General features: G+C 53.2%; 2 protein-coding genes across 11 annotated transcripts in view; both read right to left on the bottom strand.

Moving 5' to 3' along the window:
- Positions 1–10,341, bottom strand: part of DNAJC6 (DnaJ heat shock protein family (Hsp40) member C6) — a 51,987-nt gene extending 41,646 nt beyond the window's left edge. The window contains exon 1 of one of the 2 annotated variants that reach the window (XM_052801741.1): positions 10,137–10,341. The gene's annotated coding sequence lies outside the window, so the exon portion shown is untranslated. The remainder of the gene's footprint in view (positions 1–10,136) is intronic. The other variant, XM_052801742.1, reaches the window with a different exon arrangement.
- Positions 10,342–12,261: 1,920 nt separating this feature from the next.
- AK4 (adenylate kinase 4) lies at positions 12,262–27,632 on the bottom strand. Of its 9 annotated transcripts, none has more exons than XM_052801431.1 (6): positions 27,541–27,632; positions 25,995–26,168; positions 19,367–19,486; positions 16,791–16,963; positions 16,327–16,445; positions 12,262–15,012 (listed from the first exon to the last, which is right to left on the bottom strand). In XM_052801431.1, exons 2-6 carry the CDS (start codon positions 26,137–26,139, stop codon positions 14,898–14,900), a joined length of 672 nt encoding a protein of 223 aa, XP_052657391.1. In that variant the 5' UTR covers positions 26,140–26,168; positions 27,541–27,632; the 3' UTR covers positions 12,262–14,897. The 9 variants fall into 9 exon arrangements, 8 of the variants coding, with proteins under 8 accessions (XP_052657391.1, XP_052657392.1, XP_052657390.1 ...); XM_052801432.1 differs by having other exon boundaries at positions 26,001–26,168; XM_052801430.1 differs by lacking the exon at positions 27,541–27,632 and adding an exon at positions 26,258–26,331.
- Positions 27,633–27,649: the final 17 nt, after the last annotated feature.

Raw genomic sequence — 27,649 nt, 5'->3', positions numbered from 1 at the left:
CCGTTAGTCTCTCCTAGTCAACCTAGGATACAACAATTCCTGTGCTTTAGGATAAAAATGGGAAATCGGGGGCGTCAAGGTGGATTTTCATTTATTTTGCTTGCTCAGGCGACAAAAAAAACCCAGGTTCTCCAGTGAAGGGGGCACATTAAGGCTATGTAACATTTCCATGAGTACTCAAGCCCGCTCACACTGAACGCAACTGCAGCTGTTAGAGGGAACGAGCTGGGGAACCTGGCGCAACACAACACCCTAAACAACCTATTCCCCGTCTTAAACTGTCGCCTGTGGTCTCTAGCCTGCTCTGCTGCTGTTATCCATCAGCTCAAGAAGCTCAACTGAGGCAAAATTTCATATCCTAAATCCAGAAGTCACCTCTCTCACTGGTGAGCAGCAAGGGTCTGTCTGCATTAGGCAGCAAAAGGGAAGTCCTACTGAAAACGTCCTCATGGAAAAAGGGCACGAGCAAGAGGAGAGGTTCACTCCAGCGGGAATTATAGCTCGCCCTTCTCCGAGCGCCATAGCAGGTCTAGAATTTATACTTCCCCAGCCGCAGTCCCGTTGTCACTGCTCACTGGAGCCTCACAGCACGTATTTGGCTCAATGTTTCCCACCCAGTGTTGACGCCGCTATCATGTCTGTAGAGGCAGAGTACAGCCATGCTTAGAAAGAAAAAAAAAAATTGCTTCTCCTTGTTGAATCCATTATTAATTCATTTCTTTCCACATTTGTCCCAGAGCTTGGGGCACCATAGGTTGCTTTCCCTCCAAGGATTCCCAAAGGGGAATTGCCACCATAGCCTGAAGCTCCAGCCTGGAGAAAGAGGGTTCCGCAAAACATCGTCGCAGGCACCGAGGAGGGACAGAGCAGCCTCTCCAGGGGATCTTGGGGCAGAGGAGGGAGGAGGAAACAGACATCAAAATCCCATCCCTGCTTCTAATTACCATTGCTACAAACACAAAGAGATGGGATTAGGGAAGCACATTGTGTGGGATTCTGTTGAAGATGCACTTATCCATGCATTTTCAAGCCCTATGGGAAGTTTAGCTGAAGAGAATAGAGTAATATTCCCTTCCCCCCCAATTCTCCCTTGAAGTTGGGCTAATGAAGGGCCACATGGTTTCTCTCTTTTGGAGCTCTGCAGTATAAAGAATGCTACGTACAACCCCCCCAAAAATCTAAGAACGTGTTAAATTGCACATGACTTTCAAAAATGAGAGTAAAGAAAGAAGAGCTAGGGAATCAGCTACTTAAAAAAAATTTGTTAACATCCTTGCAGATTTATCGAGCGGTGTGCTGCTCCAGAATACAGATGTATTCTGTTTGAATGGTAAGGCTGGCAGGTGCCATTGAGGCTGTGGGAGATGTTAATGACATGCTAAGGAGGCTTGTATGTTGCTCAGGACTCAAGAGATACAAACTCTCTCCCTGTTACTGACCTTGGAAAAGTCAATTGATTTGCCAACCTCTAACTATCCATTTTTCTCTGTCTGGCTTGCAGCCTCTCCTGGGTAAAGTCTCTTTTTGTAGCTGTAATCAAGCGGTAACTATACTGAGGTGCAATTTCATTTTTTCCACCTCTCCTCCAACTAGATGAACAGTTAAGGTGAAATATTATACTCTTAATTCTTTGTGAACAGATTCAAACTGTGGAGTGTTATGAGAATTACAAATGTAGCTTGAAAATTAATTTAATATCTGGAGCAACACCTTTAAGACTCAATATACTAAATTTTTTTCCAAAAAGTACCAGCTATGCTGTATGATATGGACTGCTATCACTGCCTGAAAAAGAATGCACGTGTTGTTAAGAAAAATAAGACTTGCTCAAGCAGCTTTCGTATTCCTCAAGCGTGTTTCATATTTCCATTTTCGTACTGCTGCACGGGGCAGCTCCTTCTCTCTGCAGCCCAAGCTACAATAATTTCTTTCCTCTTGCTTGTCTCCTCATGCTTCCATGCCCTTTGCTCCTTGCAGCGGGACACTGGGCCATCAAAACATACTCTAGAGAACTAATATTTTTGTCTTTTCCCTCTTCAAAGCACTCAAATCCTACTCAAATAACCTTCATTCACAGACTCCTGAATTTAGGCTATCTTCAACATTCCTATAACAAGTACTCTATAAAATGGGCTTTAAAAAAAAAAACCCAACACAAACCAGTGTAAGCTCTTTAACTCCGCTTACCTTCCTTGTAACCTTGCAAGGAGCACCTGGGGCATTCAGCCACGGTTACATTCTGGAGAACCCTTTAGCAACCCCGTAACCCACCCCATCACACATTGCCATGTTATCAAGGATTTGAGCTCTGAATAATTTGAGCCACCCTGCCAGCAGAAGGAGGCTTAAACACCTGTATAAATTGAAGCAGTTTGATAAACTTTTGATGGTCTGAAAAAGTAACCACCACCACCTTTTTGTGTTTGTTTAGTACCCAGACCTACAGCACGGCCATTGCCGCACACATTAGGCAGCAACGCGTTGCTTGAGATTTTGACACTTGATCTAGTTAGACATCAAAAACGCAGTGTAGTACAGGCGTCTCTCCTGCCCGAAAAACAAATTGGGTGTAGCGCTGACAACTGTGTCTAGCTCAGCATCACATTTACACCCAGAAGCCCCGTGTCCTGATAAAAACACAGACCAAACCTAAACCCTAGCCCTTCCCCAGCCGCCACGCTGAGCCATGGATGGGGTCTTAAGCCGGCAGCTCAACCCCACCAGGCAGGGACAAGCGTGATCTACAGCGCTCTTCTAGCAGGTAAGCAGGAGCACCATCACATTTTTCTTCTGGATCTTTCCTCCTGGACCTGCCCCACAGCAATTTTACTCTGGCAAGTACCCGTTCCCTATACTCTTAGGAGAAGGGTCTGTCCCACTGCCTACCTTTCCAGGGAGCACCAGCACCTCCACCCCCAGGATGCTCAAAGCCCCTACAGCTGCTAGCACTTTTAATAAGAGCCACTTGTTTAGCCCTGGTTAAGCAAACCTGATTGAATTGATTACAGCCAGGAAGCTCCTTGTCTGGGCTAGGACCACCCCAGCGAGCAGCGCAGATGACCTGTAAGAAATAATGTCACTGCATTGTGGGTCATTGCTGCCACAGATAAAGAATATCTTAATTTTTCTGTTTTATTTTTGGCCTGGTGTGTTCAAACATAAACCAAAGATCTGAAAAACTTCAGCCATATATCATCATTTGGATTAGGCTCAAGAAAGTGTTACCTCTTGATTGCATCTGCTGCTCTCCATTCAACTCACCTGGTTCTTGTCACCTTAGAGTACTGCGTTTCCCTCCTGATGAAGGCTTAGTGCGGGGAGGAACAAAAGCAAAGCTGTGGTGAGAGCCAAAACAATTCCACCTCAGAAGAGGGTCAGAGGTTTTTTGTTGATTTTTTTAAAAGACACCAATTCAGAAATCACAAGAGCTAATTAAAGTCATCAGGAGGCTATGTGATATCACCCCTTTTGCTTTACTTCTTGTCCTAAGAAAACCAGACCCAAAATACCTCCTCCTGTCTTCCCATCAAAACTCCAATTGTCAAATCAGTCTCAACCTTTACAAGAGGCAGCGAATAAACTTTTACATATGCAGCCAAAGGATTTACCTTACAACTCATCTCTGAGGCCAGCTTAGAAAAAAACCAGTGTCTTCTAAACAATCTTTTTCTCTAAAAATAGCCAGATCCTCAGTCTGGGTCTGTCTTGAACTTAAGGTTGAGTCCTACCCCGTTAGAGTGTTAGCCACTTAGAGGCTCCCTCCCTCTAGCAGGAGCCTTCCCATCACTCTTACGTTTTATCTGTAGGCACCAGCCTCCACTCTTGCAGGCTCCAAACGTGTTGTGGCAATCAGGGAGGATGCGTAAGGGCTTCTTTCCTGACACTTCATTGTCATAGCGGTGGTAATAGCTGACGAAATAAAAGCCCAGGAGCCATCCCGTTGCAATTCCCGCTCCTGTAGAATAAGCTCTTCGCGTTTCCATGTTCAGATGAGATGTGGGTCAAGCACAAATGACTTTGGGACGTATGTGACCTGTACAGCAAGGATCACACTTCTCGGCCTCTTATCTGGAGGCTCCATTCATTACTTGGGCAGTGCCACGGGCTGGCCAGGAGCATCGATTCCCGTGCACTGCTCTGGGAACGGGCACGTGATAGCAAAATGGGTACAGGCTCTTGCTACCGAGCCAGAAATACCATTTCAAAGCAGCATCTGGACTTGTGCTGAGGATAAATAAGTGGTATTTGGACTGGAGTCAAGGATGGCCATGTGGTTCCTTTCTCTGTACGTGGGAATAGTGTGTTCGTGCCTGGGTCTGCTGGAGAAATAAAGAGCTGTCGCAGCCTGCCTATGAGCGGTGGCTATGCGGGGCAGCGTAGGGTGGGTTACCGGTGTGGGATGCCGTGTGCCACAGGCAAATAGGGCTGGTTTTTGGGGATCCAGGTGGAGGGAGGGGAGTCAAATGCTCTAAATCTTTGTTAAACCCCACCCGCCCCAATATTCAGGAACTTCCAAACTGGCTGTTGCTGTCTTGTTCATCTCTAATGAAAAGCAGACGTGGTCCTGAGAAAGTTTGAGTTGCTTTTAAGTGTTAGACTCAATTAAACCTTTGCTTTCCTCCGTCAGAGGAAGCCTTGAGCCTTTGCTGTGGTGAAACCTAGCTGCAGTACTCAGCACCTCACTGACAGCTGGAGCTTCAGTGAATGTGTTCTTCAGTGGATGGACCCCGAAGAACATAGTCACGAGCATTGGTCGAGCAACAGCTGTAATTTAATTTCAGAGGTGTTCATGGTCCTTACGCAAGCATCTGTAGAAGGAAACCCTTGTTGCCAGGATCACCGATGGCAGAGAAAGCATCGCAACCGCTCCCACAAAAGCATTCCTTCTGGTCATAGTACCAAAACTTGAGTATAATTATCCTGACAGCATCTGAGGGCTTTGAGCAGGACAGTTTCACCATGCATTGTCAAACAACCTCGGCAAGGTTGCGCTTCCTTTGCTTATCTATCAAATCAGTTGGCGCACACCAGTGAGCCTGCACGGCTGCTTATCATTATTTTGTTTTCAGTGACTTACGATGTGACTCGTGTTTGACTCTCTTGTTATCTTCTTTCCCATCCTTTCCGCTCTGTGATAGCACACACCATTAAGTGTATTGCTGTGTTTGCATATTTTTTATTTCTTGCCTTTTAGTCTTGTTAAAGTGCTGTCAGGCATGATACACAACTTACTCATTTCAGCCCAAGACTTTGTTTCGGAGTATTCAAGGATTTGACTGGCTCCTCAGCAACGCCGAGCCGTGGAGCTGCTTGCCAAAGGCTGTTGTAGATGCTAAAAATGTTCATGCTTCACAAAGAGAGCGGAGAAATGTATGGGAAAAACAAATCTATAAGGGGCCATTAAATAGGAGTGTATCGCTGTTCGCTCAGGAAGTCCCCAGCCTGGAGGAAAGTTGGAGGCTGTACAGCCATTCATACAATTCCTCAGGCCAAAATCAGATATTTAGGTAAAAATCAGATATTTTGCCACCTAACTGCTGTTTATTCATCATTTCCCATTCACTGTGAGGTAAGTGGCTAATTACCAAGAAAAATCTGGGCATAGCCCTCCTAAAGCCTGTTTGCGACCCCGCAAAGTATGTATATGTCTAATCCCTGTTAGAATGAAAGGCACGAGTTCAGAAACACACCAACAGCTCCGTTAGCAACAAGAGAAGTTCTACATTCATTACCCGAGACAGAGGTGGGCCCATAGTTGGTACCTTGGAAAAATCCCACCTTGATATTAAACCTGGCTGCTTGCAACATGCAACGAGTTACAAAGCTGAATTACTCAGCTCATGCACTTATAATGCCTAGCTGCAGCTTGCATTAGCACTTGCATGGAAAACAAGATAATGCCCAGATCTTTGCTTTTTTAAACACACAGAAGAAGTCCAAAGTGTAAAAGCAGGTTATTGTTTGCATTGGAAAATGGCTGGTGGTAAAAACAAGGAGAAAAATTATACAAGCGAGTCATCACAGGGTAGCTTCAGCTACTGCTGCTGTGCCCAGGGTTAGACTCGGGCAGCAAATAATAAAATGAAAATAGTCAGGTCATTGCTGTCAGGTAGCTCCGACCAAGGACCCCTCAACGCGGTGAGTCTTTCTGTGAAAACAGAAGGGAAATTACAGCTGGCACTGCCAGCCCATGCCGATGGCTGCTGCCTACCTCACCCACTCCCATCGCTTCTTCATTTTAGGATGTAGGGGATGAGGGTTTCCTATGGGTGAACGGGCCAGGGGACGAATATCCTCACTCCAAGCTTCAACGTGACGGTTTCTCTTGGGTGGGTATGTAAGTGAGGTCCGACTGACGAAGGGTAGGAAGATAGAGGGGGGTCTGATAGCACAGGAAGGCTTGCCAGCAGCCCAACACATCCCCACTAAAGTGGTTCTACCTTCTTACAGATTTTGGTAGCATATTTTATATCTAATACTAATAGGAAAAAAAATATTATTAGAGCTTTGTTGTTCTGGCTGCTATATGAAACATTAAAAAATGGTGTCTGTCTCAGCTCACAGTGTCTACTGACTTAAAAGTCCTGCATCACAGCTAACTGATGCAGTTTGGATTCAGATTTATAACTGCTCATCATTTCCAAAGTAATACTCAAGCAGACTCTACAAGGCTGCATATGCTCTCTCCCACGATGCTGTTTTCAATCTGCACGGCGCTCTGCAGTTTTGGAAGAATAGCTTGGACGTGATTCAAGGGGAGAAACACCCAGTTGCATTGGCGTGGGAATAGCTTGCAGTGGATCATCATGACTTTGGATGCAGGCTGTAAATTCAGCTGTACAGGAGCCAGAAGTCTGGTCCTCAGTGACATTCCAAGGCCCTTTAAGCAAGGCAGGGAGCAAGGCTGGGTGTGAATGCCCTCATCCTTCTCCTGCTGACCCATTTACACCATGAAAGCTAAGATACCTCACTTTGCAATTTCTTACAACACTAACTGAATCAGCCTCTTGTGGATCCCACAGCTTGGTCGCTTGTCTGGAAATGCATTGCTGGGATGCCTTCAAGACGCCAGGCAATAGAAACGCTCCGTGAGCATCCAGATGAAACGTGCTTGACTCAGCAGAAAGGATTCAAAGCGATTTTCCTCTCCCGCCGATGCCTCCTGCGCTGCTGTAAGAGTTCAGGGAGAGCTGCTCCGTGCCGTGGGATGCTCTTCCCGAGGCTGCAAAGAGCCCTGAGCGAGGGGCAGGTGATGGAGCTGGGGGAAACTCACAGCTCCAGCTCGGGTTTTCAATACCATTTAGGACAGGAAAGAATTTATCGTCAGGTATGTTAACTCAGAAAGTAATATTGCAGGGGGCTAGTCTATACCACGTGGCTTTAAAATAATTATGCCGTGTGGCTCTCAGGCTGGGAATTTTGCGTGGATGTGCTTCAGTTTAAATACCTTCAAGAAGCTGTTGGGGTGGAAAACAAATGCCAGGAGGAAATGTGTGCAGAGTCGGAGAGCCTGCCTGCATCCTACCCCACGCTGCCTTGACGAGAGCCCCCGCGCCGGGGCAGAGACCCGTGCGCAGATTTCATACCGCAGAGAACCCTTTGCTAGCTAGAAAGCAAATTACTCTTTCTCTAAAGTTTTCCAGGAAAACTATTACTTGGAAAAGGAATTCAAGTGTTTGGGTGATTTTTTTTTTTGCTTCAGAACATGGTCTGGGGAAGGGAACTTCACAAGTTTTCTGCAGGGCAAAAACTCCATTTCAGAGGATTTGGAGAAAATCCTGGTCCTCGCCTCAGTCCCCCTGCATGATTTTGTTCCCCAATTTCTCCATCTCTCTGCTTCCCAGACATGATTCAGGGATGTAAACGATACCATTTCCCATCCTCATTATTTCTGGTTACTGGAGACAAGAACTTACTCAGAAGAAATCTGTATGTTGTTTACAGTGCCTATCAAAACAGGGCCTCATACACTATTGTAATGTAAACTACTGTAAGAGTTCATAAAATATTACTTATAATTTAGTATAAATAATAAAAAGTAATATTTATAGCATTTTAATGTTGAGAGCTTCCCACAGCTGCTTTATCCACCCCTGAAAAAGCATCTATAATCTAATTTTTACGGCGGATGGGAATTACGGTCCGGTACAGCTGGGATTTCCAGACCATGTTCCCTACAGCCAGAGGTTTTTCTTCTCCAAGTCTGAGCGCTGCGGGACACCACACACCCAGCAAAGATCAGACCCCCGTGAGCAGCTCCGCAGCGGTTTCAGACATTTCCCCATCTCCGGAGCATCCCGGGAGAGGAGCAGCCACCCCTTTGGGGCTGGCCGTTCATTACAGATGCTCGCGTTATATCCTTTGCTACATCCCTCGCGCGCCGGTGATGCTAATTGCCTTTACCAGGTGAATTTCAGCCACCTGAGCGGAGCTGGGGGTGCGATAAAACACGACCCCGCGATTTCGGCACCGAGCCCGCCAGCCCCGATAGCCCAATTTTGATCCCAAAACCTGGGCGGCACATCTGGGTACCGAATTCCTCACCACTACGGTCCGGCGATTCCCTTTTCCATATGGCCCCCCAGGCTGCCACCATATTTTTGCAGGGAAGCGGGATGGATTTTAGCAAATCCTGCCCCAAAATCCAGCTTTGAGGACTTGCAGAAAGCGCCGCGGCGGGTGCAGCGGGAGGCCCCAGGATTAATCTGCAGCAGGGCAAAGCCCTCCGCGAGGCGGATTAGTTAGGTCAGCAATTAAACGTTGGCGCTTACGCTGCCGGCAGCGCGCAGGAAAAACCCGGCGCTCAAGGACGAAATGCAGTTCCTCCTTAAAGGCTGCAGCCGCTCCGAAATGCTGCATCTATCGGCTGGGAGTGTTTCTGGGACCATAAACAAGCCGGCTGTGTCACGGCTGGCTAAATATAGTGCAGCCCGGGTTGCCTTCACGCTGCCTGTGCCATCTGAATTACTGGGTACGCTGATTTTTTTTAATTTTTTTTTTTTTTTTTTTTTCTCAGGGAAGGCTATGACTAAGAGAAATCCATGGTTGAAGGGTATCAGAAGATGGAGGCTCTAGTCCAAATACAGAAGGCGAATAAAGTCTGTAGTTTGCAGACCTGGGGGCCTGTCCAAAATATTCCTCGCCCTCCTCCTCCTCCCTCTCCTCCTCCTCCTCTTCTCCTTGGCAGTATCCAGAACAAGACTATAGTAACGACAGCCACGAATACATCAGCGAGACATTAAATATGTCCTGATTTAAAGTCGCAGTGCTCCCGAGGTGATGCCGAGGGGGATAAACACCTACCTGAAGCAGCGGTGCCGTGGGGAGCAGACAGCCCCGACGGCCGCCCCGTCCCTGCTGTCCCCCCCGGAGCACCCGGCTGGGGTTGTCTCAGCAAGACCGAAGCAAAGGCAAGGATGTGTGCATTTAGCTATATATATTTTTTTTCTCTTTTCTGGCCTGAAGTAGGGTTTTTAAAGGGAATGCAGTGCTCTGTTTGCCTCAGCATAATAAAATGGGGGGGGGGGGGTTGAAGGTCAGCTTCACAGTGGATGCGCTGCAAAAGGCTGGATATCAGTATTTCATGGCAGCATTTATATACTCACGAATACACCTAATTACCCTTCCTGCAGGAAGTATAGCTATGTTCACATATAAGCTACAATTATTATCTTAAGCCTGAAAATCGCTTCGTTTCTCTTCACTGAGGGTAATATGCCCGAACGGCTTTCACAGTCCTAAAATGCACAAACACCTATTTTGGGGTGCAAGAAGAGATGCTCATGTTCTGCATGGAGTTACTGAGGTATCCGGAGCAGGAGGCAGCTGGAGGTTATTAAATGCTATATGCCCGGGTATACATTGCCGAATTTCAGCGCCTTAACTTGCCGTCAGACAGCAATATGTGCCACCCTGCCGAGAGGAGCAGTTTTCGGCGCAATACCTTCCCTCAAACCTATTATATAACAAGGCTTTACGGCAGGATTTTTTTTTGCTTTATCCCGAGCTGCAGGATCCGAGCGTGCCTTCCCAATGATTACTCAGCACAAATTCGCCGTAAACAACATCCCCTATTTGATCGTGCACCGTCTCGCTCTTCTGCCATCGCACCCCGCTCGCGGCCAAGCTTTCCTTACCTTGCTTTTCAGATGCTCGCATCCTCCTCTCCCGGCTCCTGCGGCAGAGCGACGGGGAGCCCGGCTGCGCTCCCGCACACCGGCTTTCCGCTTGTCATTCGGCGGCAGTCCCGGGTCACGGGGCGACGGCCATGGGCTGGGGCACTGCTGCCTGGGAACTGCGCGCCGGGTTATATTTGGGATTACAGAGACTCAGGAAAGGATGAGGATGGAGACAGACATATCACATCTTCTAAAATGTGGCATGGAGTGGGATCTGGAGTCTGCAGGTCTGAGCCATCAAGTGCAAACCTAAGCAATCTTTTTTTTCTTTTTTTCTTTTTATCTTCCCCTGATTTTTTGCTTTTTGGAGAAGGTTAAACCCTTTGGATGGATGCAGCGTGGCAAAGCTTTGCAGAGCCAGGAACGGGGCAGCATGCTGCTCGAGACACAGCTGGGGCACTTCCCTGGGTACCCAGGCGGGCTAGCACTAGCTGATGCTATAAACACGCTATTAATTGCCCCCAAATCTTTATCCCAGCGTAACTACAGATGTGACGGGGTTACGAGCTATCAGAGCCATTTCTTCCAAGCAGTCATCGGTAATTCCGGTTAGCTTCCTTGGGTATCCCCCATCCCCAACGTATCGGAGCATCCCAGAAGCTTTAATCTCTCCGCACAATGCCCAGGGGAAGCAGAGCAGCATAATGACTGATGGGGAAACAACGGAGGAGTTCAAGGCACATGTCCCCGGGTCAGATATGCCAAAGGACAAGTTAAAATAACTGGGCTGTTAAATACACAGCGTGGCGTGCGGAAAGCAAATAAAGAATAACATACTGCAAACCTTACACGAAGGGGTCGGTATTGCACAATATGTGCAAATAGAAGAGGAAGGTGGGAATTTTAACGCTTTCAGCGTTGTTCTGAAATTCAAAGGAATATTTAGCAGCCCCGCACGCAGGGACACACAGGCCGCTTTGTTTGCATCCCCCGGCCATGCCGGGTTTGGGTCCGTGTCCCCCGCAGCTGGGGAGAAGCCCCCCCCCAGTTCGGGCGGCCGGAGGCAACCCAGTGCACGCTGAGGGTCAGGCTGGAGGGACGGGGACGCCGACCCTCGTGCCGCCCCAGCTCCCCTGGGGAAAGCCAAGGCTTTGGTCTCAGCTTGATTTTGGCCCTCCTCGCATATTCCTCTGCTTTTTGACCTGCAAACTTTTGTTTTTAGACCGAGTTGACTTTCTAGCTGACGTAGCTCTTTCTCCTCCTTGTATTTATCTGCCCTTGCGCCCTCAGACAGAGTTGCACGGAGGCAATACGTCCCTTTTCCGCCTCCGGATTGCTGCAACCCCGAACCCCGGCATCACCCGCACCCCTCCTGCCGGGTTCGGCTCCTTCGGCCACGGATGCCGAGGCCCACCCTCAGCCCTGCCTCCGCTTTCTCGCCTCCCGGGCAGTGGTTTCGCAGCTTATCACCTTTTTTTTTTATTTCTCCTAATTCATTTCTGAGTCTCTGCTTACTCCAAACAGGGGACTGAGGGCCCCGAGGTGCTATTTGGGAATTAAAGAAAAAAGCAAAAAGCAATTGGATCTGCAAGCCGGTAGCGATGGGCAGAGGCGCTTCAGCTTATGGCTTTTAATTTCCTCTACCAAATGACATGTGACGGATGACACGGGGCACAGGCAATAGCTAAAGCCTTGCTGTGCCTAATGCTCTCCATTACTTTTATTGGGGGAAGTTAAACAGGAAAATAAAAACCACCTTACGTGCAACAAGGATGGGAGGGCAGGAGCAACCAGCTTCATCCCCACTGTCAGAACTGGCTTTTTAACCGGTATTTTGGATTATATCAAATGAAGGAGTTGGCCTTAAGACAGGACCCAAAAAGCAGTATTGCACCCAAGCCCAAACCCTGGGGGACCCCCTTTACTGAGGGATTTTCTCCTGTGTTCAAGCAGGGATGCTCCGGTTCCTCTTCTTCCCTTCCTCCTCCTCCTCCTCGGCTCCTACAAAGAAACCCCAGGTCAAAAATAACCTGCTACCCGCAGGCACATCCCGCAGCCTCAGCGCAGGGCAAGGGCTTGTACAGAGCCCGGCTTTCAGCGGAGATCGTGTATAACTCACACACGGACGCTGCCGGCACAGGGATAAGCAGGAGAAAAATTTTATTTACATCTTTCGAGGCGTAACACAGCTGCAGCGATTCACCGGGAAGAAACTCCAGGAAGAAAACTCGGCGTGATGTGCCAGTGGTGCCCCGCGCGCGGCGAGACCCTCCTCCCAGCACACAGTATCTTGGGTCGGTACAAAATTGCTGTCGCTTTAGAAAAGGCGTGAGATTCACAGTAAAGTACCAAAGGGCAGCGCGGCGGGGAGGAAAGGCGAGGGACACGTGTCGCTCCGGGACCTCATCCCTGCCGGTATTTGGTCTATGAATACGCACCGTACAACGACTCTTGTAGAAAAAAAATCTATCCCGAGGGCTTGACGCATGCACAGTCGCGGGATTTCTACATCTATAGGGCTCAAAGCCTTTAAAACAAGCGCTCGGGCGGCTCTCCTGGGGCAAAGACATCTGCGAGCCCTGTCCTGCCGCTGGGCGCTGCGTGGGGCAAGCCCCTCTGCAGGAGGCATTTTGCAGCAGAGAAGGATGAGACACAAGAGCTAGGCAAGGGAAAGCAAGGAGCAGCCCCCCCTGCCCGGCACTCGGCCCCGGCAGAGCCGCCCGCCGCGGCCAGGCTGCTTTTATAGCCTAAAGACCCCCCCCCCATCATCTCCTCCCCTCCCACCCAACACTGTTAGAAAGAAACAGCACACACATTTCGGCTATTTCTAGATTTGTGTTTAAAAAAGGCCCAGACCTTCGTCCGAGGGTCATGGGAAAAATCTCAAATCTTTCTTAAATAGGATTTCATTGCAGGGTGGAAGATTTGCGTCCTCCCAGCCCAGGAGCTCCATGGGGGGGGATGGAAAGACCCCCAGGGACAGCAGTGAAACCCGACGGTCCCGCTGCTCCCACCCGGGAAATTCCCACCCAGAGCAGGATGCGGAGCCTTCCCCTGCCGCCGCTGCGGAGCAGGCGGCAGCACGTGGGCAGAGATCTCGCTCGGCAGATGCCCGACGGCTTCTGGCTCCGTTATCAGGAGAGCGCCGGGGCAAAGCTGCCTCCGACGGGGAGAGCAAACATCAGGGGGCCCCCCCGATAGCATGAGGATGCAGGTGGCTCAGCAGGGATCGAAGACGCCCGGGGATGTGCTGAAGTTTCGCACGCGGAGCCTGTGCATCCCTAAAAAAGCCAGTCAGCTCTCCCTCCCTTGCGGCTCTCTCCAGGCAAAAAGAAAACCAGCGACATTTCAGCAACAGAAACTTGCCCAGGCTGCTCTAATGAATCAAACGGGTGCCGGGGAGTGACAGCTTTTCTGCCTCCCTGCTGAGCCACCCATGGCAGACTGCAGCACGCTCTGCGAAGGCAAGCAGCTTCGTGCAGAGTTCCCAAAAGTCGATGCTAAAATTCAGCGCTTTTTTTTTTAAACCTTTAAAAATACACATCTTGCTTTTTTTCTTAAATATATAGTCTATAAAATAAGGCAACTCGAGGAGACAAAAAGAACGTCCCCATTGCTTAGGTACTGCATCCTGCCACCAAAGAGGGTTACAGTACTTCCAGTTGAGAAAAGCCACCCGGCCGCAAAGCTCCTGCGCGCGAGAAGAGGAGCGACACGCTCAGATGATGCTGTAAATCTCGGGAAAATGCCTGGGCACAGCCCTCGGCAGCCCCTGCACGCGTCCCGCGGAAGGGAAGGCTCTCACCTCTCCGGGGGTTCGTGGGGAGGGAGCTGCTTCTGCCAGGGATGCTGCAGCCGCAGCGGGAACCGCGTAGGGAAGAACCCCCGTCGCCGGGGGACCTCAGGGACAAAGGCAGCACAGAAGATGGAATGACTTGATTTCTCCCCAAAACTGAAGCACACATTAAAATACATCTTTGGGAGAAACTCTTACAACGTGACTGTATCTTGTAGTATTAAAAGCTATAAACAAGGTAAGCACAAAGGAGTGCAACTCATCCCCAGCACAGATCCTGCTCAGTGTCACAGCATCTCATGAAAACTAGACTGTACAGCAGCTTTTTATAACAGGGGTTTCATGGCTCTCTATGGAAGAAGCACGAGTACGTGTTTTACCTCCAGTGTTTTCCCTCTTTTATGTGTATTAATGCTGGAAATGTGATCTTCACATTTCTGAGCTTTGTAGTGTACGCATTTTCCATGTTGCTCACCGATTCCCACTGGGCTAAGTCTTGCTTTTTAGAGCTTTATTTTTCTGAGAAATAAATTTAATTTAATGTAATTTAATTTAAAAAAAACCCAGCCTAGAGAGTGATCTGCAGTAAACGGTACTGTGGAGCAACAGGATAGCACACTGTAGGCTCAGAGACTGGGGTTTGTATGGGGGTGGCAAGAACATTGTGGCAAGCTGTGTAAACCTGGTATGATCATTACCCAGGTTTGCATCACTGGTCTGTGTGTGTACTTGGACCACAGGCAGGAATACTTTATAGCCTCAAAAGAGAAAAAAAACCCCTTATTCTAGCAAACTTGACCTTACAAGCAAAGATCTTTTCGCCCTGATACTGGCTATAACCGTGTATCCACCGATGTCACCCAGTACACCCAGGGAAGGGACTTTAGGTACCACACGATCGCCTAATCTGAGCACAGCCCCAGCACCGCGCAGAGAAACCAAATCCATGATCAAATTAACTCTTGGTCCTTGGCACAAGCCGTTTAGTTCTCCTCATCCGAGAGAATGGGTGGGATCTTGCTGGAAAGCAGAGTGTACACGTACGGCCAGATCTTGTTGGTCTCTGTCCCCGAGAAGGAATGAAGGATGCCCCTGCTCCTGGAAGAGAGATGGGAGGAGAAGTCAGCACCAGCCTTTCCTGAGGCCAGAGGTATTTGCAGTCAGGTTAGCCGTCGGCAAGGGACAGCCCGGCCGGGCTGGAAGCTCACCGATGGCTTTTTGAGCGAGAGGAGGGGGATAAAGGGGATGAGCAGTGGATGCTCCCGTCCGCAGCGTTCGCTGGGAGGAGTCCAGCAGCATCCGCAAGTGGATGAGCCAAACCCAGAAAATCACGAATAATGATGTTACCCAGGAGAACAGCTCACCCCCGTCCCCCTAAAGACCGCTCGCTCTCTAAAGAACTGCACAGACGTAAATCAGCAGGATTTATTCATGTGCTTAAACGAGCGGGAAATTCGGAGCCCCAGTTCTCCCCCCTCCCTGGCAAAGGCGCTTTTGACCCGCCATGGACCACTTCTGCTTTTAAAAACGCTCCCGAGCGCTCGCTCCCTTTCAGCAGTGGGTTGCCACATCTATTCCCAACTCGGCCAGGGAATGACTGCCCCAAACTACCAGCAGCGCAGAAGGGACGAGCCCTGAAAGATGTCTTTGCCCGCAGCGGACCCATCCGAGCCAGCCCCGGGGTCTTGCCCTTCTCCTGCCCTCTTGCCAATCGTCCCGTACTTTACCTAAACGCCTCGGGACCCTGGACTGATTTTTTGCAGGGTGACTGCACAAGCACAGGGAGAAGGGGTTTGTTGGAAGCAGGGTAGAAAGCAGCTCGCGGGTGCGTGCAGGAGGGGAGCTGCTCTCTGCAATATCACCGTCCCTACCCGCCCGCAGACCCTCGGCTCGCTCAGCGACGGCTCTGCGTGCGCAGGGCAGGGTCTGAGGCATCTCGGAGCTTCTCCATGTCTTGTGCTGCAGGACAGTCACCCAAAAGAAAGCTAAAACTCTTAACTGGTTGGGTTTCGTAGCGTTGATGGGCAGCACCTCTGCAAAGCAAATAGGCTTCCCGCGCCCCGCGCAGCGGAGCTGCGGAGCAGAAGGGATTTGCAAATGCCTTCTGACGCAGCCAAAAAATCCCTCCCATCGCCAGCACCGGTAAAGCCCTTTGTGGAGCCCAACAAGACACACAGGAGCTGTGGATTTCTTTACATCAGCCTCCTCGCTCCAAAAAGGGCCCGGGCTTGGCTGCAATGAAAGGCTGGGCTCTGTGCCGCTGAGCACAGTGATCTGCCCCCCAAAATCTACCGGGGGCCGTGTCGGGGCTCCTCGGGCTGTCGGATGGGTGCATGGGACTGGCTGGTGGAAAGAGCACTCGTGCCTGTTTTTTACGGGCACGCCGTGATTTATTCGCGTGGTCCAACTCACTTGTACAACTCTATTACTGGCTTTGCAGCATCTTTGTATTTTCTGAGCCTGGCAGCAACGGCCTCGGGTTTGTCGTCCTCGCGCTGGACCAGCGGCTCGCCCGTCAGGTCATCGATGCCCTGCAGGAAGGCAAACGCCATCAAGGGGATGCAGCCACCGGCCCCATCGCCCACGCCGCAGCTCCCCGCCGCGCGACTGCCGCCAAATGCCTCGTCCTGCTCCACGTCAGTCGGGCATCCTCAGGCGGCATTTAACGTAAAACCCCTTTTCCTAATTAACATTTAGCACAATTCCTTCAGGCTGGCTCCCGAGGGCAAAGCCCTCCGGCGCTCAGTGCTTACTACCTGGGATTTCTTCCCCAATGCTTTTTTATGATCTCAGCTCACGCAGAGAAAGGCTTCTCTGATCTTTTCCTTCGGTGAATTGCTCCCAGCTGCCACCACCGCGATGCTGTGGGCTCTGACCTGGACATGGGGAGGGTTGAAGTCCATGTTGTACACCCTTCCGCTGGCCGGGTGGACCCAGCGGGCGCTCAGGCGATCCTTCAGCGTCTCAAAGGGAATGTTCAAGCTGATCACCAGGTCCAGCTCGCAGATCCTGTCCAGCGCCTCGGCTTGCCCCAGCGTCCGAGGGAAACCTGTGCGGGCGCCGCAACAGAAAGGGGCTGTCATGAGAGGGAGGAAAGCAGCACTGATGGAGATAAAACCATCCGCCCCGCAGTCCCGGAGCTGCAAAACCACCGTGGCTCCTCGCTATAGCACAAGCGGTGTGAAAGGCAGGCATCCACCATATGGCTACAATAAAAAATAGCTCCTACAGCACCGGCTCCCGAAATACAACACACGGGTTGCCGCGGGCTCATTTTTTCCTGCAAAGTCGTGTCTGGTGCAGGGCTGGAGGCAAGTAAGAGGGCACAAGCAACGACAAAACAGGCATAAATGCTGGAATTACAAAGAAAAACCTGAAGGAAACAAAAACGCTATGCACAGATGAGTAACACGCTGCTGGTTCACATGGAGGACATCAAAGATACTGCAATAAAATGGTTTGTACAGCCATCACCCAGCTCTCTGAAATCCCCATCCTCCGAAGGTACCAGGTGGTGCCTTTTGTTCGGAAAAGCCAGCGAGCGGGTAGGAGCATCTGTTCTTGCCACCAGACTGCAACCAGGGGTGACTCCGAGCCAGTCTCCTCTCCAGTTTTCTCTGCGGAAAACACCCTTTTTTCATTTTTTTAACCTTTTCTTACATACATAAAACCTTCTGAGACCTCCCAGGCTTTTCCCAAGCAGAGTATTATTAGCCGAAAGCTTGTCAGGATATCGGCACAGGGAATGAATCGGCCATTATAAGAATACATTTAGTCTGTCTTACCAATTAAAGTAGGTCCGTTATTTATGTTATCAAACGGACCACTTGAAATAAATACGCTCCTTGTCACAGTACGGCTGGAGCGGGGCTCTGACGGCAGCCGCCGCTCGCACCCCCAAGCAGATGAATTCCTCCAAAATTAGGAGGAGGAACGTCACAGCGCAGGGCTGCCAGCATCGCTACTGCCTGCATTCAGATTTTAGCTTCGGTGGCAGCCTGTCCCTCAAACATCTTGGTATAAGCGGAGGTCAGCACACAAAGCAGGCGGCTCCCGAAATCCTCGTTACCAGCCCACGGCCAGAATCGCTTCACCCTTGCGGCACCCTCAGCGGGACCTTCGGATGCAAAGCCGTGACAAAACAGGAGCTGGCCCCTGGGCCAGGCTGCCGGGGGATCATACCATGATAAATCAAAATCCCAAGCTGCAAGAACCCAGATCTGAGCATGTCGATGCAAACCCCCATCAATGTGCTGAAAGGCCAGAGTTTTAATACAACGAAATATGTACTCGTTTACGCGGCGCTTGTTGCTGGAATATGTGTTAATCGCCACGTTCCCTGATGAATTAAGTGGCATTGTTTTAAGAATAATGAAGTGTTAATAGTGAGGATTCACGGGCATCTTCAAGGCAGCCTGAACCTACAGGGCTTGAGGTCTCCGACATCCACCCTGCGATGCCCAGTGGGGCAGTGCGGCCGGACCCCCCCAGTGCCAACGCTGCCAGATCCCCGGTGCCCGCTGGGGTGAGAAGAGCTCGGCTGGACCCCAAGCCCCAGCACAAGCCACCGCTCCTCCGGGGCCACTATGCGGGGGGAAGAAGCCCGGCTCCACCAGCCCTCCAGTCCATTTGAGTTGTAAACTATTTTGTATTTTCCCTATCAGGAGCCTGAAAGCTCTCCAAAAGCCCGAGTCCATGATAAATCAACTGGCTCAGTCTTACCTACATATTCACTGACTTTTTCAAAGAGCTTCAGCAGATTGGCAAGGGAGGTTTCCCTCCCTACAACAGCCACGGCCACTTGTCCCCATATGTCACGCTTGCCTGTGCCCAATGCCGCAGGTAAGTGCGACCTGCCGAGCCCTGTCCCATCCCCTAACCAAGCCCCGAAGCAGTTTCTGGAGCTGCCATCGGCCCTTTCCAGCTCCCAGACCACCGGCAGCGACGCACCACGGCTGCCGGTGTGCAGCTTCACCGCCGAGGGCTGCAGGAGCGAACCCTCCGCTGCTCCGCTCACCGCTTGCCTCGCCGGTTTGCTCTCGGCATCTTCTCCACGAGCACCTCAGGTAGCTTTCGGGCTCGGGATGAGTAGCTCCTTCGCGCACGTTTGGAGGTGGTAAGAGGTTTTTCTTGGCTCGCCTCCAGCCCCGCTCTGCTCGTTGGCTCCGCTTTACGAAACACCCATCTCCTTTCCCTGCTTTTCCCTTTCCCGGACACATGCCAAGGGCTCAGCTGGACACGCACGTGCTGCTGCTTAGGGCAGAGGGAAGAAACACCCACAGGCAGATGTCTCTGCCGGCAGGTCAGCTCCTGCCTCTCCTCCCACGACCAGCAAAAGCACCTTCTGGTTTTTCTCTCTCTCCTGGTGCTGCCAAACCATTAGCGGCAAAATAATAGTTTGAAAGGGGGCTGGGATTTTCCCATCCAGCGGGGACGCCGGCAGCGCACTCACCGTCGAGCAGCCAGGGCTGCTCTCGCCGCTTCTCCAGCTCCGTCATCATCACGCGCGTGATGACGTGGTCCGGCACCAGAAGGCCTCGCTCAAGGTACTGCTTTGCCAAGACGCCAACTTCTGTTCGAGAGAAGGGAAAAAAAAAAAAAAAAAAAAAGCATGACCTTTCAGCTTAAAAAATATCTCTCCCCCTCAAATCCTGCCTGTCCTCCCGAATCGCTCATCCAGGAGCTTTTCTGCAGCATCCCTCTGCTCGTAGCTGCTGTTCCTGGTAGCCGGGGACCACGCGGTCCTTTTGGTGCGGTAGAAATGGAAATGCCTGAAATACCGGAGAGCAGGAACACAGCGAGGACCAGCCAAGCCCTCAGAGCCCTGCCAGCCGGCTGACGGCAGCGAGAGGCACCGGCACCGTCCCTGCCACGCTGGACGCTACGCACGGAGCTCCTTTGGTTTTGGAGACAGCACCGGTGTGCTTACAGGTGACACTGGCACGGGTATTAAATGTCCCGAAGACACCGAACCAGCTGCAAGGGATGCTGCCAATCTCCGCACACCTCCGACGGCAGGAGGGTCATCCCATCCCGGACCGCAGATCTGGCCAACATCTCGCTGCCTGCTTTAAAGCAATGTCGGTGCCAGATACAGGATGTTAATAATGCTTATTCCTACATGCACTGAGCCACAGCTGCAAATTCTGGTGCCTCGGAAAAGTTTCCAGTAAAGCCATGAGGACAAATGATGCATTTAAGCGATGCTTGCAAATCTGGCAGCATTTGGGCTCACAAGCACAAAGTTTCCACGTACGACCATCGTCAGGAAAAGCTGGCGTCATCATTTATAAACAATCTGAAGAGTGCAAAGTCACGATTTCACGTGCGAAACACGGCAGTAACCAGGCATCACCAGCGAGCTCATGCGAAACCCAAACCTCAAAGCATTTGTTAAATCGCTGCCGAAAGCAGAAGACGGCTTCCCATCCCAAGGGCTTTAAGACTTCAGAGCCTCAACTTAAGATACGCTCAGGAAAGAAAATTATTTCCAAGATCAAGCCCTTGAGAATGTAATTGCGGTGTAACTGTAAGGTAAATATACCTTACCGGGCTCCTGCCTGGCTCTCCCCCACATCACTCAGCTGGAGCTGGCAGTGCTGGAGGAGAAGCCCGCGGTGGTTTCTGCACAGGTAACGCCGTGTCTGGATCCACCTTCGCAGCAGGCTGGTGTCACCCAGGCAGCCGCTGCCAGCAGCCAACGTAATAAGGGTTTATTCTGCTTATATTTTTATTGTAGCTGGGGTAAAGCAGATGTTACTTCAAGGAGAGATGCAATAAATGCAGCTGCTTCTTACACGACAGTTTGCCTGGGATTTTCCTTTAGCCACTCAGAGACACAAAGGAACTATTTGGAAAATGCAAATATTCTTTGCCACCCCGTGTGACAAGTCCTGATCCTGCCACCAGAAGAGGTCTGGCCTCTTTCCTCTTGGACCAGGACCCGATCGACACCTCTTCTGCTCTCTTCCCGCAGCAGCTGAAATAGCATCTGTCACCAGAAACGAACAATTTTGCCATCAATTTTTGCAAGATTTCTGGTGAGGACAGCACATTTTAGCCCTCCCAAAGCACGAGTCCTCTCTAAAAAAAGCCACAGGATCCTGCATTCGGAGGCAGGCTCTGGTTTTCCAGACTGCAGCAAGATATCAAAGCGGGCAGGCACGTGCACCTGGCCGCGGGCTGAATTCCTGAGCTGCAGAAGGGGTTTTTTGCAAGATATACGGTTCCTGGAGAGAGTTCATCCGATCTAATGGGGGAACCTGACGCTGCCTGCACGGATCCCCCCCGGGAGCGTGGGGCCGGGGCGCGGGCAGGAAACCTCGCAGGCTCCCGAAAGGATCTGCAGAGGATGCCTGGCAGGAAAGTGGGACAGGTCGGGGCTGCCAGGCGAGCCAGGCTCTCCGGTTGGAAACCTGCCTCCGAAACAGGGCAGGCAGCAGGCGCTGACTCACCGGCCTGCGGGGCTGAGTCACCGCAAGGGACAGGGTCCGTGTCCCCCTCCCTTCGCTCCATAAAGTCATTTCAGCTCACCCCGCTGAGCAGCTCTTTGCTCGGAGCCACGGTGGCTGCCAGGCACAGCGAGCAGAAAATACCTTTTTTTTCGATGACAAGTTTTTTGTCGCTGCCCATACGTCACCAGCGCTGCTGGCAGCTCTCCTGCTTGGGAAGGCAAAGGACACGGGGATGGAAAGAATACATGATGTCTTATGCAACCAGCACGGAGACCTGCTAGGGCATAAATATTATCGCATCCACCTACATTTTTTAATATTTATTCACGTGGTCCGCACGTTGCCACAGGCTTGCAGGGAACGCACTCGCTGGCAGGGCTGAGCTGCTCCCAGGGCAGAGCCCGGCGGCCGCGGAGGCTGGAGCTGCAGCCGAAGGTCCCGCTGCCGCTCCGAGGAGGAGGGTTGCCCATCCAAGGGACCGGCTGCTGCTCGGCAGGGCTGCTGGAGCCGGGCCTGGTGCTACAAACCAAAAATACACCGAGCCGCTGTCGTGAAGTCTGGAAACACAGCGGAGGCCCACAGCTCGGCATCACGGAGGCTGCAGTTTTCCCACGCCCCCGAAACAGGCGGATGGCTCTCCGCCGCTCCGCGATGGACAACTCCTGCTGCCGGGGATGCTGCTTTTCTGTGCCCCCCGTGCGTGCCGGAGGGATGCACCGGCGTGTGGGACGTGCACTGGCACAGGGGGGCATGCACCAGCATGGGGGGGGGGGAATGCGCTACCACGGGGGTCTATGCTCCAGCACAGGGTGCCGACTGCTTCCAGACAGCTACCGGAGCCCCTCCAGCCTCTCCCTCCTCCAAAGGACACGCGGCACCGCCAACCCTCCTCTCGCCGAGGAGGAACGGGCACGTATTTTTGCAGGAAAGACCCGCAGAGCTGCCCTGTCCCCCGGACCCCCGACACCAGGGATGCTCTGGAGCGCATCATCCCTGCAGCACAGCCCTGCTCCCGCGGGGTTTCTTCAAGGCAGCCTTTATCTCCGATTTTTACATTTGCTATCCCCGTCCCAGCCACACCAGCCATCAGCCCCGGGAGCCCAACCTGCTCCATGCAAGTCCCCCCAGTGCAGCCAAAGTTTGGGCAGTCCTTCCCAAGCAGGGTGGAAGATCCCGGTCCCCCCACATGCGGAGCTGGGGCTCACCCCTATTGCACTGCACAACACCTCTGCAAGCGCTAAAATCCCCATTGCTATGGCCAGGTGCGGAGAGGGGTTGCGTGCGTCGCTCTGCAGTTACTCCAGGTAGCAAGGGGTTCCTTGGCCGCTACTCGTGCTGCCTGAGCTGGGTCGGCAGTGCTGAGCTCTGTGCAAAACGGCCTCTTGACTCACGGGCTTAATCCCATTAATCTAACGACCGTGAATTTAATCCACCCTTTAACGCATGGGATTTCAGGCTCTCTGCGGCTTCCCCCACACGACCCCGATCCGCAGCCGTCCCTCCTTATCAAAGCAACGCTGAGTTGCAGCCCCCAGGGACGTCTCCCACCCCCAAGGCCACAAGCAACGAAACAGCCGCCCAGGACCAGGCAGGACAGGCTGGAGGAGAGGCTGTTCCCAAACACGGCACTTGGCAGCCTCCAGACCCTGCCAGATAACCCCAGACTTTCTGCCCTGCGGCGTGACCTTTTACATGATTTCTTTTTTTATTTATTTAGACTATAGCAACGCGATCTGGAATTAACAGAGAGGAGAAACCCCGGATGGTTAATAAGGCACCGACCCCAGCCGCCCATGCACCAGCGCAGTTAAGCTGCAACAACCCCGGCTGGTTGGGGCCAGACGTCATCCCGGTTTTGGGACCCCGGGACCTCTTTCCCGACACGGATGCTGCATCCAGGGCCCTCGCTCCCACCCCATCCCTGCTGGCAGGACATCACTTTGGGGAGCTGGAGCCTGGTGCGGCCCCAAATTTGGGCCACGACACACTGGCTGGATGGACAGCGGGGTCCGTCTGCTGGGGGAAACCACCGCGGCCAGAGCATTGCTGCTGCTCCCACGCATAAAAGTATAGCACTGACCCTATGGAAAACCAAAGGGCTGGCGGGTTGCATCTCCTGGGTTCAGCTTCGACAGGCTGGTGGGGAGAAAGACCGCGGGGCTCCGCCATGCACAGCCCACAACCCCCTTGGCATTCTGTTGCGCTCGCTTTGGTCGACGATAACAAATGAAATCCGTCACGAGGAAGGGACAGGAGCCACTTCTGCCTCCAACGAAGCACGTTAAAGGGAGCAGTGGGACAGACGCAAGACCCACATGTCTCTCAGGTGATGCGGACCCTCAGCCAAAGCCACTTGGAAAAGAAATTAAGTTGTATGGCAAATTAACTGCCGAGTCCTGCTAAGACCCCGGGACGCTGCCAACACCAGAGCTGCCAAGACCACCTGGGTACCGGGGCAAGTACTGGACAAGGAAATCGCTCATCACCCTCCAGCACCCCTGCCTAGCACCAAAAACACAGTTTCTAAGTCCTCCAAGATCTTAAAAAGGCCCTTTGCTACAGCAGAGCAGCCACTCACTAAGCAAGACACTAATTAACAGACAAACGTGTGGTAGCAGATGTACTCGCAGGGTCGCTGCACTTCAGCGGCAGCCATGCGTTCAGCCGCTTCGCTCGGCTGCAAAGTGAAGTCCTGGTTCCCAGAGAGTGCCGACACCGGCTGCGAGCCGGACACGCTCTCCGTGCCGGGCGGCTCGGGCTTCCTCCGGTGGCTGGAGTCCTCCGTGCCGCCGGAGCCCGAACCCCGCAGCTACGGCTGCTTCGTGTCTTGCAACAGCAAGCAGGAAAATCCCCTGTGCATCGACGCCTGCCTGCTGTCCTCAGACTGAGATTATTCTAAAAACACTGGACCGGCGGGTCCCTTTGGGATGGTGATTCTGTTACGATTCCGTTTGTATCGAAGGGCCCCAGCTCCCCTAAAATGCAAAGCCAGTGGCGCAGATGATAAACTCGGGAGGAGAGTCTACTTCCACCTAGTTTCCCCCAGAGCTGGCACACCGCAGCACGGTCATGTAACAGCTTGTCCAAAGCAAACAGCAAAAAAAAATAGCAAATAGCTGCAGCTTACTGAGAGCTGTAACCAGAGGCTGAGTCCAAGGTGGGATCTGAACGCCATGCCAGCCGTACCAAACTAAGGCCGATTTACTTCTGAGAAATTTTACCCGCGTTTCTCAGCGTTGTTTCCTTCGGGAAACTGAATTTACGCGATGTGCTTTGGTAAACACCTTCCGCTTACTCTGTTCACAGCCCCTTCTTCCTTCTCCAGTGTCCCCAGAGAAGCTCTACAGCAGGAGTATGAACTGAAATATAAAGTTCGGGAAAGACACTCATTTAGAGCTTGATCGTGCAAGTTCCCGGGTGGGCACGCAATCTCGCCGCACTGCCCCGCTCCCGCACGCTGCACCTCTGCTTGCTTTTCACCCAGGCCTTTTGTCCTTCAGCCAAAGCAGTCATGGGGTTTTTCCTAATTTTGAGCCTCCCTCCAAAGGAAATATTATTGTCCTTTTATTTATAAAAGGAAATCTGGATGTTTTTAAATGAGCGACCAGCGCAGGGCTGCGTGCAACACCCTTGCTGGAGCACACAGCTCTCCAAAACTTTACCCTCCCTTTTTTTTCTCCCTTGTTATGTTACCCTTCTAAAAAGGGAAAACACTTCTGGGTTCTCTCGGCTTGTTTTCTATCGATGCCATTTTACCGTTCCTCTGCCCGGTGAGTCAGCTTCCCCTCTGGGTCGGTCTTTCACACATTAGCAGAGCAGAGAAGGAACTGTTGGAAAAAGAAATACGCTGGGATTGCCTAATGGCAGCTGCAGAGGAACCCGAGCGCAAGCCGGGGTGCAGCACGCCCGCTCCCGAGCCTCGCCGGGGCCGGGGAGCATCTCACCAGCCGACAGCCCTGCCCGGGACGCAAACACAGCAAAGACCATCAGTTCTCCCAAGGGCTTTGGACCTGGACATCAAACACGGGATGGGCAGGAGCAGAGACCCGCAGTGATTTTCCCAGCGGGGTTTCCCCGCTGGACCGACGCACGTTCCCAATCCATCCCTCGCCCCGTGGGTGTTGCGCAGGCACAGCGTGCACCGGCGTTTCAACCATCTGCCGTCCACCGCTTTGCAGTTTTTACCCCATTCCTGTACGGCCACCTGAGGCAGGATGAAGTTATTAATAACGCGCGACCTGCGTCCCCGGACGCCGCCGTTAACCGTCGGTGCACGAACGGGTGGGTTATTCGTACCGGCTTCTCCGGAGCCGTACCCACCCGGCGTAGGGATGAAACTATTACGCACCCACGGCTCCCCGCGGCATCAGACCCCACTTTTAATGGGGCACCTCCGGGAGCTCCGGCCGGAGGGAGAAGGCGATGAATGAGCTGTGCCAACCCCACGGAAAGAAAACAACCCGCGGTGTACCCGCGGCAGGGGAGGGGGTGTTCCCCCATCCCATCTCCATCCCATCCCGTCGTTATCTCATCCCTATCGAAGATGCCCGGTGCTGGAGACCCCCGGTCCCCCGTGTCCCCCCCCCCCCCCCCCAGCCCCGACGGGGCGGCCCCGCGGACACTCACCGCCGCCGCCACCGAGGCTCTCCCGTAGGAATTGGCCGCTGGAGAGGTGCTGGAGCCCGAAACTCCGGGCGATCTTCTCGCACATCGTCCCTTTACCCGAGCCGGGGGGTCCCAGCACCACCGCCCGCAACAGCTTGGACGCCATGACCGGCTACCGAAGCCCGACCCGGCTCCCTACGGGGCAGGACAAGGCGTCAAACCGGCCCGACACCCCCCCCCCCTTCGTCTTCTTCCTCCTCCTCCTCCTCCTCCTCCCCACACACCCCCACGCCGTGCCGAGCCGAGCCGCTCCCCCCGCATCCAGCCTCCGCCGCGGCCCGTACACATCAGCAGGGCGGGGGGAGCACCGGCAGCCTGCCCGCCCCCCCCCCCCCCCCCCTTCGGGCCGCGGCACCCTGGGACTTGTAGTCCCGGAGTCCGCCCGCCCACACCGGGCCGCGGCCCGACGGTACCGGCGGCTTTTTTTTTTTTTTTTTTTTTTGGGGGGGGGGGCGTCCTGCGGGAGCTGCGTGGGTGCGGGGATGGCTGGCCCCGAGAGCCCGTGGTTGTGCCCGCAGAGGGGTAGGGTGGTCGTGACGGGGGGGCTGCGGCCACAACTGCAAACGCAGGGGAAGCGAATGCACAGCCTTGCGAACGCACAGCCTTGCAAACGTACAACCTGCAAACGCACGGCTTGCAAATGCACAGCCCGCAAACGCACGCCTTGCAAACGTACAACCTGCAAATGCACGGCTTGCAAACGCACAGCCTTGCAAACATACAACCTGCAAACGCACAGCCTTGCGAACGCAGAGCCCAGAAACGCACGGCCCGCAAACGCACGCCTTGCAAACATACAACCTGCAAATGCACGCCTTGCAAACGCACAGCCTTGCAAACATGCAACCTGCAAACGTACGGCCTGCAAACGCACGGCTTGCAAACACACACCCCGCAAACGCACACCCTTGCAAACATCCACCCCGCCATGCTCCCGGGCTGCTCAAAGCTGGTGACAACGGCGCGGGGTGGACCGGGTGGGTGGGTGGGTGGGTGTAGGGGGGGTGGGAAGAGCACTCCTTGCGCTGTCCTGGCCGCCGTGTGCATGCGTGTGCTTGCGTACACGCGTGTGTGCATGCGTCACGCCCCTCCCGACTGGGGGTGGGGGGCACCTCTCCCCGAACACCCCGGTGGGCGCCAGCCCCCCACGGGAGGCAACAGGGCTGCGGACCCACGGGGGGTGTACGCACCCCCCCCCTCCTCCGTGAACACACACCTCTCCTCAGACTCGCGTGTGCCCCACACCGCGTTATTAGCGGGTGGGGGGGGGGCCGCGTGCGCGTCCCCCACGCCACGCGCGGTGTCGCCGCGCCCGCCCCCGGAAGCTCCCCGTCACATGGCCGCGCGGCGCTGCCATAAACACACCAAGATGGCGGCCCTCACGCCGCCAGCCCGTGCTGCGTCATGCCGCCCGCCCCGGCTTCCCCCCCCCCCCCCGCCGCCGCCGCCGCCCCCCCCCACCATCACCACCACCACCACCACCACCACCCTCCTCCGACCGCCTCACCCTCAGGTGGGTCCGGCCACGACCCGACTCGCTCCGGTCCCGCGTCGCCCCGACCGGCGAGGGGAGAGCGGGGAGAAGGTCCGCGGTGCGGGGGTGGGGGTGGCGGGGC

The sequence above is a fragment of the Harpia harpyja genome, chromosome 11 (genome assembly GCF_026419915.1).
Source record: "Harpia harpyja isolate bHarHar1 chromosome 11, bHarHar1 primary haplotype, whole genome shotgun sequence".
Lineage (NCBI taxonomy): Eukaryota > Metazoa > Chordata > Aves > Accipitriformes > Accipitridae > Harpia > Harpia harpyja.
Note: the sequence above shows the minus strand (reverse complement) of the source record. Positions and strands in the feature narration are given on the sequence as shown.